The sequence below is a fragment of the Prinia subflava genome, chromosome 2, assembly GCF_021018805.1.
Source record: "Prinia subflava isolate CZ2003 ecotype Zambia chromosome 2, Cam_Psub_1.2, whole genome shotgun sequence".
NCBI lineage: Eukaryota > Metazoa > Chordata > Aves > Passeriformes > Cisticolidae > Prinia > Prinia subflava.
Window position 1 is genome coordinate 3,633,107 of NC_086248.1, and position 15,569 is coordinate 3,648,675.

A 15,569-nucleotide genomic window follows, 5' to 3' on the forward strand; every position below is an offset into this window, starting at 1 on the left:
ACACTCAGGGGTGAGGGCCCCTCTCAGCTGGGGATCCTCTCAGGGCTGAACAGCCCCAGCTCCCTCAGCCTTTCCTGGGCAGGGAGATGCTCCAGTCCCTTCATCATCTTTGTCACCCTGCACTGGACACACTCCAGGAGCTCCACGTCTCCCTTGTCCCAAGGACAAGAACTGGACACTGAACTCCAGATGCACCTCACAGGGCTGAGCTGAACAGCAGGAGATCTGTCTGATGCCTTCCAAAACCGTTTGTAATATGAATGGAAACACCCTAAATGAAGGCTATCTGGGAGATTTTGTTAGCAGGAAGTTGAGAAATTTCAAGTTTGATTTAAGAAAATGTAATAATGCAGAAGTCTCTCAGGTTTAGAGGCCCATCATTGACACACAGAATGGTGCTCACATATACTTCAAGATAAAGGCGTATAAAGATTTGATTCTTCTGTCATTATGTTGTGGATTTATTGTCTTGGAGGTGCTACTTATAATTTCCACCATTAAGGAAATAGTTGGGATACTAGAATATAAGTAATGAAGACACTGGAGTATAAGGAGCAAGAAAGTGAAACAGGATATGGACAGAGAAGTTTGTTTAAAATAATTTGAAAATGATTTAGTGGATGCATCCTCTACACTCAGTGATTTCTGCTATTATTACTTTCCTGCAGTACAACCAGGGAGGACAGTAACTTGCTGTTGGCTAAAGGTAAATGATGATCTGTTGCAAGGGAGGGAAGGAAAAGTATTCTGAAGGTGGGTGTGTGAGGCACACACTCTCCCCTGATGGTGTTTGGTATGTTGGACCTCAGTGGACCAAGATTTTTCATTGCTAGGGCTGCTTATACACAAATTTCATAGAATCATTGAATTATTGAAAGGTTTTTGTTGGAAGGAACCTTAAAGACCATCTCATTCCACCCCCCTGTGATTGACAGGGACACCTCCATTAGACCAGGTTGCTCTGAGCCCTGTCTATCCCAGCTTTGAACAAGGAGCATGCCACTCCTCTTTGTTTGTTTGTCTGCTTGTTTGTTTAAGTTGATTGTTTTTTAACTTTTTCTCCTTGTTCTTTTCAGGCTGGATGCCCAAAGTAATTTTCACACACTTGAAATCATCAGCTAATGCTAGTGACACACGATTAGTGCTCCAGGAACCTGTTGACTGGCAACCTGGTGATGAAATCCTGGTGGGAAGTTCAGGCCTTGGAGATGCCCAGCAGCAGGAGGAGGTGGCTGTTATCCAGTCTGTGAACAACACTGAGCTGCACCTTAGATCCCCACTCAGGTATCCTTTCAATAGCCAAGGAGATTTTTATAGCAGAGAGCTAAACGAGGAGAAAATTTGATCAAAGTCAGGATTTGCCATTCCCTGTGGGACATAATAACTATATAAATCCCTTTAACAAAGGTGGCCAGTGATATTTCAGTTCCTCGCTCCCCCTAAAGGTAGTGGACGTTCAATCCTTAATGTTTGAATTCTGTGTTTAAATTCTGTGTCATGCCCTTGAACTCAGAAACCCTTTGATGCAGAAAACAGTGATGGGCAGTAAAGTCCAGTGGAGTCAGTACAGGAATGACAAAAAACCTCCTGCATAGTCAATTTCTTGAGAAACTGCATTTTTTTCATGAGAAATCTATGACTTACATCAAAAAAATTCCCCTCCTCTTGACTGATTTTCTTAAGTAATACACTCAAAGAGAATTTTTTTCACTATGGAAATCTGCTTCCATATTTCCAGTGAGTGTTGATTTCACCGTCTTACACTCTCTTCATCTACTGTGCATGGAGATCTTGGACAAACTGAAAACTCCACTTCTTATCATCTCCAATGAACACATTATCCATCTAGAGGCAACCTAACTCCAATGCCCAGGAAGATTAAGGGTATTATTTTCAGGAATAATTTACACTTGAGGAAAAAAGTTCTGATGGTTTTCACCCAAACATGTTTTTGGAAGAGGATTCAAAAGCTGAAGTATATTGTTGTAAATATGATAGAATCATAGAACATCCTAAATTGGAAGGGACCTACAAGGATCATTCAATGCAGTTCTTGGCCCTGCATAGGGAAATTCCAGAATTTCCACCATGTGCCTGGAAGTGTTGTTCAAATGTTTTTTTGAGCTGTGGCAGCCCTGGGGCTGTAATCACTTTCCTGGGGGGCCTATTCCAGTGTCCAACCACCCTCTGGATGAAAAGTCTTTTCCTGATAACACAACACAATATAATATTGTATATGTAATCTAAGGAAGGTTTGAGCACTTGTGAAACAAAAAGATGAAAGCAAACACCAGACAAGGAAAAGCCTATCTAGCACTGGATGTGCCACTGTCCCTACTGAGAAAAGGACTGAAACCAGCTCTGAATTTGGGAGCTTATGGTCATAAACATAAATAACAAGGAATCATAAATGTAATTCTCTCCATCTGGCAGGTGCAGACACTATTTTTGTCTTTTGTTAGGTACCCCCACAGTGTTGGAGAGGGATGGGGCAAAGGCCAAGGTCTGCCTTCAACTGCTGTGGTGGCACTGATCAGCAGAAGGGTTGTTATTGAAGGAAATGTCACACTGGAGAGGATGTCCCACCTCAGGCAGTGTGCAAGTGCAGGTGAGGAGGTCTTTTCTCACAGAAATGTACTGAGGAGGAAAACTGCTCCATTAAAATCCCATTGTGGCAACATCACTGTGTGTTAGAACTCTTTCTTCCTAGGATAACTTTGAGACATTTCCAGGAAAGAGAGTTTGTCTTTCCAAACATTGTTTGACATTGAAGTGTGAAGTCTTGGGAGTTGAACTGCACTTCATTGTAATATCTCAGATGTATTATTTTCACATTGTTGTTTCAAGCCATCTTGGGAAAGACCCTTTAGTTTTGCCTGAGCCTAAGGGTGTAGAAAAGAAAGTATCTTCTGAAAACATGTTTCAGTGTACATAATATATTAAATTTTTAATTGTGTTTACTATTTAGTCACTTTAAGAAGAGGGAAAAACAAAACAGCCCAATGCTGTTTGTACTCTTTAGTGTAAAATATTGAGACGCTGTTTAGTGTTTAGGGTTGCCAAGGAAAAAATAACAGGTGATGCATAAAGTATCTCTGGTGAAAAAATGTTGTATTTCTCAGTTCTCCTTTAGTTTTACCTGTATGAAATGCCATGGAGTTTGACAAGTGGATTCCTGCTTTACACCATCTGTTCAGGGAGCAGAATCAGACACAGTGATTATAATGTGAGGAGAGTCAGGTTATCTGGCAAACCAGGTGTAAGGTTTCCTTTAAAATAAGTGCCTTGGGCTTTCAGACTGTGGCAGAAGACTTCATTTGATATCCAGCAGCCAACTGCTTATATTACTCATGGATTTATGGTCCATTTTGTGTGGAACTCATAAATATAAGCTCTGAAATGCACTAACAGTTTGAGGTTTTTATTTGAGTTAAAGGATAGGAGGATTTCTCAGAGGAGTCACCAGAAGAGGAGTGAGCAGTGTGTTTTGTGGTTAATTTACCTTCTTTGAAAGAAAAATGAGCATTACTGGGCATTAGCAGGCAGTGCTGGAATTTGAGATCCCCTCTGCTCTTCCACTGAAGAAGCCCAAGTAACATATTCACAGTCTGAATCTCATACCAAAATATCTCACACCCGTGGAAGGCTCTTCCAGGAATTTTACGCAGCCCTATGATTTAATTTTTTGTCATGGAATCCAATAATTGTTGGGTTGAAAGGGAAGTTAAAGATCGTCTCATTCTACCCTCCTGCCATGGGCAGGGACACCTTCCACTATCCCAGGTTGCTCCGAGCCCTGTCCAGCCTGGCCTTGGACACTTCCAGGGATCCAGGGGCAGCCAGAGCCTCTCTGGGCATCCCGTGGCAGGACCACCCCACCCTCACAGAGAAGAATTTCTCTCTAATCCCTATTCTTGTCTTGAAATCGTTGGTAGTAACAGTTCCCCATCTATCTGTAGGGAGAGGCAGGAGAGCAAAGTTTGAAAAAAAACCCCAAAATGTCTCATTTCAGTTTAGTTCTATACATCCATGCCCAATCTCCTTTTCAAGAACCTCACCTAAGGGAAATCAAGGTCAAATCCCCCTTCCTCATGCAGACAACTATTTAAAATTAACTGTCTAAGATTTAGATTTTAATTATCTAAAATTAGGGAGCTGTCCAAGACACAAAACTACAGCTTCCTGCTTGTTTTGATACACTTCCCTCCAAAATGTCCAGGGAAAGAGCCATGACAGTATTCCGAGGGAGCATCAGAAGTGTTTTCCTGTGTTATCTTTGGGCCCGTGTTTCAGATCCCAGCTGGAGGTGGGGTCTCACTGGGTCGGTGGGGAGGATCTCCCTCTGCACATCTCACCTCACACCTCTCACCGGTTGTGCCCTAGGTCTCCCCGGGTGTTTGTACGAGAGGAGTGAGAGGCAGCTGGGCTCTCGGGACCTGGGAGCCATCGTGGTGCTGGAGGCTTTCCAGGGCCAGGCCGGCCGGCTCCAGCTGGAGGGGGTTCGGTTCCGCCACGTGGGCCAAGCGTTCCGGCGGCACCGCGGCGCCCTGAGCGCCTCCGGCAGCGCCTGGATGGAAGGTGAGCTCCCTGCTGCTGTAGTCGTGCATTTCTGTACCCCAGCAGGTGTTTCTATATAAGGAAGTTAAACTAGAATTTTCTATAGCCTGCTCGTTGCAGTTGGCTCAGTACCAGCACAGACACAGTGATAGGGCTTTGGAAGCGCACCTCAAAGCCTAGTGTCCATCTCATTGGGCAAGGGGCCAAATAATCCCACCTAGACCATCGAGTATTAAAGAGCCTGCACAGGGGGTGCACGAGGCTTTTTGGGAGTGCCTTAGCCAGTGTAACTGTGCTTAGTACACTGTGCTCGGCTTATCTCTTTTCATTTTGTAATGTTTATTATTTTTGCTGTTATTAAAACCTTTATTTTACAAAGCATATCCTGGGAAGCCGTCTCGCTATTTTATTAAGCCATTACTCCACTGGCTGGACCCTCGGAGTTATCGAGAGAAATCTCGATATTCTGCCACGTCTGGCAGGCCAACCAAGGAAGAAGAGGGGCTGGTGCTTGGTGTAAAGTGGTTTATGACATGGCTGGATCAGTCTCACAAAGATCAGAGTGTTACAGCCCGTGCCATCATGCTAAATACCTTCTGGAATAGAGTCCCCATGTCCCAACCACGAGCAGTCCCAATACAGTACATTATATTTATAAATCATACAGTCAGCTACAAACACAATGCTATTTATTGTCTTTTTGCTCCTATCCTGGTCCAACACAGTTGTGTGACAATGGCCATCATTTCTCACCAAGACCTACTCCTATAACCTATCTATTCTGTCTAGAAATGTTAGCAATGCTTTATTATGTTTATATTATGTCTAGGACTAAGTTAACTTTGTAAAAGGCAATGCTACTGAACTTTAAACTGGACTTTAGGGCTTTTCTATTAACTAATACAGTCTCTTATTTGCTTAAGGCACTTAAGGCATATTTTTACTCACCTAAAACTAAAACTTACATTCCCACTTCATGTCTGTGTGACTTTATGTATCTCAGTTTTTCCGAGGGTTTCAAACCAACCCCTGAATTCTCTTCTGCCTCTCAGCCTGTGTGCACGGGGCCCTGGGAGATTTCTGTCTGGTTTCTATTTGGTTTCCAGCAGCCTACACTGGAGATACCCACCTTCTCCTGCCCAGAACTGGGAAAGGCACCTTCAAATCCTGCTCTGCTCTTGAGTCAGTTGACAAATTGGACTGTTAAATGTGAAAAAAACCCCCTCACCTCTAGTCTAAGCCCATGTGACAGAGTGGTTTCACCTGCTTCACTTTCTTTGTATCTCTGCTTCTTCCTAGAATAATATATATATATTTTATGCTACACTGCTCTTTTGATGTAGAAGAGTAGCTCTGGAAATGAATGCACTAGTACACTATGAGGGAACCCAAAAATGGTTCAGGGCTGGCTAATTGTGGGGGCCAGCATTTAATTTTATCTCCCAGAGGCTAAGAAACATATTAAGTTCTTTTACTTTGTCACTGTTAAGTGCCAAATTCACGTCTCTGGAAGTGGCAGTGGAGGCTCTGCAGATTGGTAGTGATAGGGGCAACCTAGGTGGGCTCAAAGAATGTTTTAAGGGTGCTGGATGGATTTTCTCTTCCAGATAATCTACATTTGCACCTCTCACAGAACCACAGAATGATTTGATTAGGAAGGGACCTGAAAAATCACCTAATTCCAACCCCTCTGCCATGGACAGGGGCAACTCTTTCCCATGTCATCTTCATCACTGAGTGAGGGTCAGGGCTCCCTGGTGGCAGAAGGCAGCACTGGCCAGGATCTGGATGATGGGAAGGTCACCCTGCCTGGCTAGAGAAGGGGTGTAAAATGTGTGCCCTCAATCTGCAGAGTGATTTTTGCTCACACCACTCACTTCTTTGCAGACTCTTACATCCGTGGTTGTTGTGTTCTGGACTCCTTTGCCCAGGGGCTCTGTCTGACCGGGATCTCCAACCTCAGTGTGGACAACAATGTTTTCTACAACATTTCAGGCCATGGGCTTCTCCTGGGTAAGTGGAGCAGGCAAAGGTCTACACTGCACACAACAGCAACTTGTGCTGGTCCCCATTTGCATGAAAATGCCTTTGGAGGAAAGAATGGCAGATCCTTAACTGCACTCTGAGAACTTTAATCACATCTTCTGCAATTTCTGGTGTCAGTGAATTTGGAATAAAGCTCTCACAATTCCACACACCACTCCTAGCAGCTACTTCCATTTGACCAGCTCTCCTTCTTCAGGTCAGTCTTCACTTGATCAGGATCAATTATTTTTTAGTGTAAGAATAGTAGGGTTTTTTAAGGGGATTGATTCATCAGTCTTTGGAAAAGTGTCATTCTGCAATATTTAAAACCACAACTCAGTGAAGCATTTAAGAGCAGATTACCTTTAACTTGAGTCATTTGATGTCAAAGATAATGGAATGAAAGCATATGTTAAAAGTTAACCAGAGAATTTAGCACTTAAATAAATCGAAGCTTGGAGCAACAAAAATGTTAAACAACAAAATATTTCTCCTAACTAACCATCAGGAGACTGACTTGAAGCATCTTCTGCTGGGATCTTGCGTTGCCTGAATACCTAAAGATACAGCTGGATTTTTGTTTTCCATAAAAGATGAGATAAAAATGACCAATTATGAGGTAAACAGAGGGGAAAAAAAGAAAACCTTCAGTTCTGATCCTGCAGTTCCCCCCACACAGCGAGTCCCTGTGCTGGCTGCTGTGTATAAACGTAATGAGGAGTGATAAATCATGATTTAAACAGGGAAGATTATAAACCCAGTGTGGTTATACACACCTTGCAGATGAAGAGAGCTGGCTCAGAGAGATGCAAGGACTGGCCCAAGCTGATGTTCAGAGCCCTTGCAGCCAGGGGGAAGCAGATCAGGACCTTCAAGCTGCTGGCATCCCTTGGCTGACTCATGTTGGGGTTTGTGTCTGAGTTAAAGGACTCTGAGCTGAAGTTTTAGCCTGGATACACCTTATCCTCAAGATCCTTTTAATGACTTCACTGTCAGCAGCTCAAGAGGGTCTGATGGATTAATTTCTATATAATTTTGTTGCCCGTGAAGGAATATTTATTATAGCTGGCTCTTTGCAGCTCTGGAATTGGATTCTCTCAGTGATTTCATCTAAAATTCTTGTTTTCAGAGGGTTTGCAAGACTATCCAAAACGTCACTCTGTGCTTAAAATTTTTGACATACGAGGTCTAAGCTTGAAAGCCAAAACCTCAAAATCCTGTGTGGCTGTCAAAAGGACTTTAGTAGTACTCTGGTGTAGCATTGTTTGTGGTACATACAGACTGGAAAAAATTGAGAAAGCTGATTCCCTTAAAAGACTGAGGGAAGGCTAAAAGTACTTATTGCTATCCCAAAAACAAAAGGGCACAGGTTTTCTTGTGGAGGGGTTTATATCTGGGGGAGTAATGATTTGGGAAAAGATCTGTATTATGAATAGAAGTAGAGTAGGTGTATTTGAAGATAAGGACTTCTGTTGGGTAAACAAAACTAAAGTGGTGTGATTTGCTCCTAATGGAGGCCAGAGAGAATGGCCTATGCCATTCCACACAAAATTCCACCTCGTATTCTGCTTCCAGAAGAGCAGGAGTGCTGATCATAGAATCATTGAGTCATTGCAGTTGAAAAAGACCTTCAAGGTCTTCCTGGTTCTGGAAGTTCAACCATTAAACGGACCCTGCCAAGCCCAGCAGTGAACCCTGTCCCCAAATGCCACATTTCCATGGCTGCAAACACTTCCAGGGATGGTGACTCCACCACTTCCCTGGGCAGCCTCTTCCAATGCCTGACCACCCTTGAGGTGAAGAAATCTTTCCTAATATCCAACCTAAACCTCCCCCGGAGCAACTTGAGGCCATTTCCCCTTCTACTATCAAGGTATTCTTACTTGGACTTGGCTTGTATGGGACTGTCCACTCCTTGCCATTGGGCAGCCCATTTCTTTATGATGTAGTTCAAAAAATACTTATTTTGTTTTCTCCTTCCTTCTTCTCTACTGTAACTCGATCTGGGACACCCCAAGAGTCTGTGTTGTCTGATCAATTGGTTGATTGATTTTTCCCTTTCTCTTCTCCTACTCCATTGCTTAGGGGATAACCCCCCTCTCTTGTGCAGAGGTGCACATGGTGTTTTTCAGCCTGTTTAGAAATGTTCTTACATTTAAGTAGGGCAGTGAACAGGAGCTAAAGAAGACTTTGAATTCTAGTACTGCCAGGAGCATGTATGTGTGTGCATAGGTGAGCCTTTTTCCCACTCTGAACCACTCTGAATCTCTTTTCCCAACTGTAAATCTGCTTTATAATACATATTTCTTTTATTTTCACCATAAACTTTCTGTCCAGAATGTATGGCTTGTGGTATAGTCTGATATAATACCTCGTATAGGGAAATATATGTGAATATAACACCTGGACCTGTGTATATTGAAATGAGAATCCTGATAATAGAGGGTTTCCAGCTACATGTACATTTATGTTTATTTTCTTCTTATTATTTTTTTACTTTTTTAATGTATTTTTTTCTTTTTTTGATATTTTTCCTTTAAAGGTGAGGGACTGGAAGAGGAGAACAAAATCACTAACAACATAGTGATTGGCCTTTCAGTAACTGATGGCTTATCCAATATTGAGTCACTGTCCCCAGCAGGGATCTACGTCAGGGCTCCTGCCAGCCACATCAGGGTAAGAAGTTCTGGTATAAGACAGAACATTTCCTTTCTAATCAGAGGTATCAGAAAGACACAGAGCTTCATTTATCTGGGAGACCACATACGCAATATTTGTTTCTTGGCTGAGCTGTCAGAACCTGTGCTTGTGATGGGATATTGAAACAAGTGCATATTACAAAATAAATTATGTTCCTGGGTAAATTTATTGCTGAGAATTTTGCTGTGTTTGAGTGGAATGGAATATTGCAGTGAGATAATTCATCCTGAGGTACTTTGAAAATTTGTTTTATTTTATAATGCTCACAGATTCAGAAAACTTGGAAAAAGTTTAGTCTCAATATCTCTAGAATTTCTGCCATTGTTAAAAACTCCCTCAATTTTAATGGACTGACTACAAAAGCACTAAAATTCAGCACATCAATTACACTTCTGTCTGGACTTAAAATCACATTGAACATACAGCTGAAGATTTGCATTCAGGGTGAGAAAGGGAATGTGTTCCCTGTCCTATGAAAATGACATTGATTTTGAAAGAAATGAAGCTTCTCTATTCTAAATGGTAATAAAACACCAGGTTTTTAAGGAGCTAACAGCTTAACAGTCACACATCAAAAAGCTGAGCTCAGAAAAAAATACTTTTGTTCACTAATTCTCTGATGCTTTATCTTAGTTCATACTCTTTTTTGGTCTTACATTGCAGAATAAAGAGTCACTTTTATGTGTTTCATGGAAAAATATGATTTTCATCAACTTCAAACCACTTTTCCTTCCCAACTATTTTAGGGAATTACATTGAGACTGCCCTTTCTTACCACACTTTCAATAGTGAAAAATGCACGTTTTCATTTAAAAAATAATCCTAACCTGTTCTATTGTTAACCCCCAGTAACCAAACCAATTACTGTTTGTGAAGATGTAATCACCCCTGAGGGTTCTGTTTCATGAGGAAAAATTTGTTCCTAAATTTGAAGGTGAAAAAAAGACCAACACATTTCTATGTTTTTATGGAGACAGGAGCACTGAAGAAGGAGGAGAGAACTTTTCTGTGATTCCCTCGAGGCCATATTTATCATTTTTAAGGCCATCAAATATGGGTTTAAAATACAACAACTAGGCAGGATCATGAGAATTTCAGCTCCACTAAACAGAGAGTTTTGTACTGTCATGCACTGACTTACCCTGGAGCTGTTCACTCCATTGCCACTGGCTCAGCTTTTTGAAAAGGTTTGCTGCAATTACCTCCACGGGTTCCTGGGAACTGCCTGTGCTGGGTTTTCAGCACATTTATTTATCCCTCTTTGTTCACGTGAGTTTACAGATATGAAGCTACAGCTGTGGCTGTGTACCCCAATATCAGGGTGTCCTTTCTGCTCTCCAGAGATGTGCTGCTCCAGGCAGCGTAGCAGATGGCCCTCAAATGGTTTCTGATAACCTTCATCATCTTGAGGAGTGGAATATTTGAGGAGTCACAGCAGCAAAAGCAAAACTTGAAAGTTGCCCAGCTTAAAATTGTTATTAACTGCAATTAATGTACATCAGGACCAAGCAGTGCTCAAGAAGATAACAAAGAACAGGAATATTAAGAGAAAAATTCACATTTTTCCCAAGCAAAATAACTGTGGCCTTTTTCTTTGTGAAATAATAATCACTAAACTTCAGGGGTACTGGTCCAGCACCAGCATTATGATGTTGAAGTCTTAGCACCTTTTCTCCCATGAAAATTCTCAGATCAAATGACTCAAGCTTTTTAGGTATTTATAATCCTAATTTATTGGGGAAGTTTGAAGAATGTAATGGGAAAGGCTCATCTTCCACCTGCCTGGTTCCCGGGCCAGAACATAAGATAGAAATTTTCCCAGTTTAGAATTTAATTTTAGGTGTTTGTCAGTCTTTTTTTTTATTGGTTTTCTGTTTGTTTTTGTTTATTTTCAGATTTCCATCTTTTGATTGGTGGTTTTAAACTTACTGGCTGCAACCTTTAAGGCAGGGACTGCAGAGAGCTCTGGGTCCAAACTGTGTAACATCTTCTGTGTGTGATGGGTTAAGCCTTTCCACAGTGAGACCTGCAGTAATATTTCATAACTACTCAATTTACTTGGGAGCCTAAATTTGCATCGGTGGCTGAAGAGCTTAAATTTCCTTGAAATTCAGTGGTGGCCTAAATGGTGTGGAAATTGGGACAGAGCAGTCACTCAAACCTGAGCCTACAAAGACATTTGGAGACCCAGTTCCCACTGATTTCCATTTGACTTAAGCTCTTAAGTGTACTGTTAAATCAGGCTGTTAGATGAAATTTTATACTCAGACAGTGTGAGTGCAAACTGATTATTACAAGGTTAGTATAATTTTTTTTTAAACACAGTGTGCAAGCCCAGGTTATCACTTTTTAGAGTCATAGGCAAGCTCTATAACAATCTGGTTTCTTGCCTTTTAAATACTGATGAAGATGCTCCTCTGTGATATTGCTTTTTTTCTCACTCAAACGTCTGCCCTATGTCCTTGTGTTTGTTTTTATGTGTAGGAAAAAATAATTTTTAAAGTAGTTTGTTTTTTTTTTTTTCCCGTCTCTCTTGGGCCTAGTGAGTTTTGGCCTTTTAGTTGTTCCAATCCATAAACATTCAACGCCCTGAAATCCCAGAGCCAGCATGGGATGTTCATGCATAACAACATATGGACTGGGTTTGAATAACTGAGGAAGAACCTCCCTTCCTTTTCTTACCTCGGTGTTGAGGACTGGGAAACAGCCCAGATGAATGGACGGGGTGGAGCTCAGCTGGTGTGTCCGTGTCAGAGCAGTGACTGATTGTCACACTGTGGGTAAATGCATTTGTTTCCTAGTTTCACCCCATCCAGCCATTCTCCACAGCACCAAAGAGGGGAGGCTGCATCTGTTTGGCACCGTTTTCCCAACTTTTCATCCCTGCTGAGATCTTTTCCCAACGCTTTCCTGCAAAGTGGACCCACACCAAAGCCAGCACTTTGTGGGTAGCACTCACATCCTGCCCATCTCTGAAACTGTGGGAGTGGTGCTGGGAACACCATCCAGAGCTTTAATGTCATCTTTAAGGTCAACACTTTGAGCCCCAGCCATCTAAAAGAAATTCATGAAATATTTACACCAGCAGAGTTGTGTGGTTAAGAGACACTTAAACCGTCAGCCTCTTGATTTTACTGACTTGCAGTGCATACCTCCAGGTGCTTGGCATGCTCGGGGAGGTAATTTCTCTCTGGAATTTTGGTTGCACGGACATTCGCAATATACTGACTTCCACAAAGAATTGATTTCCACACAAAATTCCCTGCTTGCCTAAAACCCCTGCCCTGCAGCCACGAGCTGGCTGAATAAATATGCAGGGTTTCTTTTCCTTATGAATCATCTGTAGAACGCACGGTTGGAGTCGCAAGTAAAATATCCTGGAAGTGATGTGACTGGACTGCACAAGTGTTTTGTTAAAGAAAAAGGGTCTGTGGCTGCACTTTGAGAAAAAGCAGCAGTTTTACCCAGGGATAGAGGAAGATTTGGGTCTCAGTACTTTATTCCTTGACAGATGTCAGAGATCAGGACTGCAGGGAGCACACTTGGATGGGTCAGAAGAAAGTAATTGGTATATGGAGGGTTTCACCTCGAGGTCACCAGGCTCAGCTTTGATTTGGACCATCAGGGACCAAAAAGTCATTAGTATTTTAACACTGTCCAGTGACTTATGAATGGGGATGGTGGTGTCAGACCCCATCCTAGAGAACAAGCCCTCCTCAGAGCTGCAGGAAAGGTCATCTCAGCCCCCCTTAGAGAGCCACATACCTCCAGAGAGCAATTAATTTTGTCTAAGGACAGACCAAAAGAATTGCCTTCTGCACAGCTTATGTCTTATTTTTTTTCCTAGAAAGGGAGCTAAAATCTACCACCCTGGACTTCAAATTTTCACACACCTAGGGCAGGTGAGAGATTATGCACAGGTGCACACTTGAAGACATTGCTATGTGGACACAATCCAAACCCAGCTAGGCTTGTCTGGTCTCCAAATTAATCTGGCAAGAGCAGGTTTTTTGTCCTAGAGTAGAAAAGTTCAGAACACATTGAATACAATTCATATAACCCACTTGATGCAGATTCTGTAAGTACCAAACTCCTAATTTTAAGGCCAGTTGGACCTTATGTCCACTTACTTTTACCTCCTGCAACAAATAGTGTAACTAAAGTGCAGAATTTAGAATGCAATTTCTGTAAGAGATATAAAATGACAACAACTTGCAGCATATCTCCCTATGGTTATTCACTTACCCTGTAAAAAAATCATCCAAACCACATAATGTACCACAGGTGTAAGGAAGTTTAATTGTTAGTCATATCCTAAAGATGTTGTTCTTTGCTTTGTCTTGACTTTTAGGAGCCTCACTTTTTCAATGCAAATATTTCCTATATTTCCTTATCCTGTGTTTGCTTTGGGAGAAAAGAAACATCTCCAGACTGAGAAGGAAATAAACAATCTTGATTCATTTGTGATTTACCTTTGTGATTAATTTCTGATTTAGTCCACTTTCCTGACATTTTTTTATATAGAAAGGAGTTTATAAATGTAAATTTTCAACATATCTTTTTCTTACTTACTTCTTGAAGAGCTGTGACAACACCATTTTTCTGCCATTTCTGCTTGGCCAATCCTCCTTGTTTGGTTTAAAAACAAGTGTTTTTACAACTGGCCCAAGGTCAAAGTGAAAACAGAACAAGATTAGAGATGAAGAAATGAAGTACCAGCCTCCACCAGCCAGTTTACCAGAATTTGAATGGACTTCAGCTGGGATTTTAATTTGTGTGTTTCTTAAACTGATTTTAGTTTCCAGAAATCTGTGGTAATATTATTTTCATAGTCACATATTCCTCTCTGCAGGGTAACACAGTGTGTGGTGCTGGGTATGGCTATTTCTTTCATCTGCCCCCCGAGGGACCATCCCAAGTCCCACTCCTGTCTTTCAGTGACAACACAGCTCACTCCTGCACAAGGTACTTGGGGAGTTTGGTTAAAGAGATTTTCCTTCAGCAAGTGGTTTTGGCACCTATAATGGCAGTGGTGGGCAGAAGAGGCCTTGTCCCTCTTTTTAGGACTTTCCCCCCAAGTTTTTCACCCTTTCAGGTCCTCCTCTCTTGCAAGCAGGGTTGTCTGAAGCAGGGCAGAATCGGTGTGGGAGGTGTCCCTGCCCATGGCAGGGCCATGGAATGAGATGATCTCTAAGGTCCCTTCCAACACTCCAGGATTCCATGGTTCTGTGACATTTCATGCAGCAATTGTTCCTTTAGTATCCAGGAACAAAAAAAGTTTTAACCAGTACTTCCCTAAAACAGAAAGAGTATTAAAAAATTACATTGTACTGAATATCAACGGATAAGATGACCTGAATTTTGAGTTAATCTGGATATTAATCTGGATTTTCAGTCTCTGAAAAGGTCAAATCAAATGCTGAATTCAGGAATGCATACACTTGGGCTGTAATCCAAGTTAACTGAATCCAAGATAAAGAAAAGCCTTATCTGTCCAGATTCATGTCAGGCTTATGTGAAGGTAATGCTGGCTGAAAACTCACGAGCATGGGAGGGTATTTTGTAGTGAGAACCTCTCAGTGCCACTGCACACTTCTTTTCAGCTCTCATAGGTCTAACACTGAAAACTTTTGACTTTGGTTTTAAGAAATAAAGTTCCATTCAGACAACTGTGACAGATTTATGATTTTAGATATCAAAACGACAAATAGAAAAATCTGCTCAGCAGTTCATGCACTGTAAAGAAACAATCTCCATGGCTTTCTCTCCTAAACAGGCACGGGTTGCTGGTGTACCCAGGGTATTGGCCAGACAGTCGTGTTCAGTTCAACAACTTCACAGCCTGGAGCTGCCACGGGGGAGCACAGGTATGTTTGTCCCCACTGCCTTCTGTCCTGCTCAGCATATTTCCAAGTATCTCACCTCCACACTGAGTTAGAGCTCTTGTGCCTGTATGTCCATGTCCCTCATCTGGAGGCTCCTGTTTTAATAAAAGAGCCAGAAACTTGAACTGTGTGAATTCTTTCAGCTGCAGAATCAGTGCTACTTTTACCAGCTGGTGTTCTCTGTAATCATCTAGGATTTCTGCCACTGTAATCATGGAATTTTGGATTGGTTTGGGTTGGAAGGGACCTTAAACACCATCTCATTCCAATCTCCCTGCAATGGACAGAGACACCCTCCATAAATCCTGTTGCCAAATAAAAAATCCTCCAAGCGGATCTGAGATGTTCATAATGATTGGAATAGGTAGATATAATACCTTTATGGAACCAATGACTTCCATG

General features: G+C 41.9%; 1 protein-coding gene across 2 annotated transcripts in view; it reads left to right on the forward strand.

The window, feature by feature from the left end:
* PKHD1 (PKHD1 ciliary IPT domain containing fibrocystin/polyductin) overlaps window positions 1–15,569 on the forward strand; it is a 247,190-nt gene that overhangs the window by 100,838 nt on the left and 130,783 nt on the right. Inside the window, exons 38-44 of one of the 2 annotated variants that reach the window (XM_063423452.1) lie at window positions 1,077–1,284; window positions 2,463–2,608; window positions 4,384–4,578; window positions 6,445–6,570; window positions 9,125–9,258; window positions 14,135–14,247; window positions 15,059–15,149. In XM_063423452.1, coding sequence (XP_063279522.1) covers window positions 1,077–1,284; window positions 2,463–2,608; window positions 4,384–4,578; window positions 6,445–6,570; window positions 9,125–9,258; window positions 14,135–14,247; window positions 15,059–15,149 — 1,013 coding nt within the window. The remainder of the gene's footprint in view (window positions 1–1,076; window positions 1,285–2,462; window positions 2,609–4,383; window positions 4,579–6,444; window positions 6,571–9,124; window positions 9,259–14,134; window positions 14,248–15,058; window positions 15,150–15,569) is intronic. The other variant, XM_063423458.1, reaches the window with a different exon arrangement.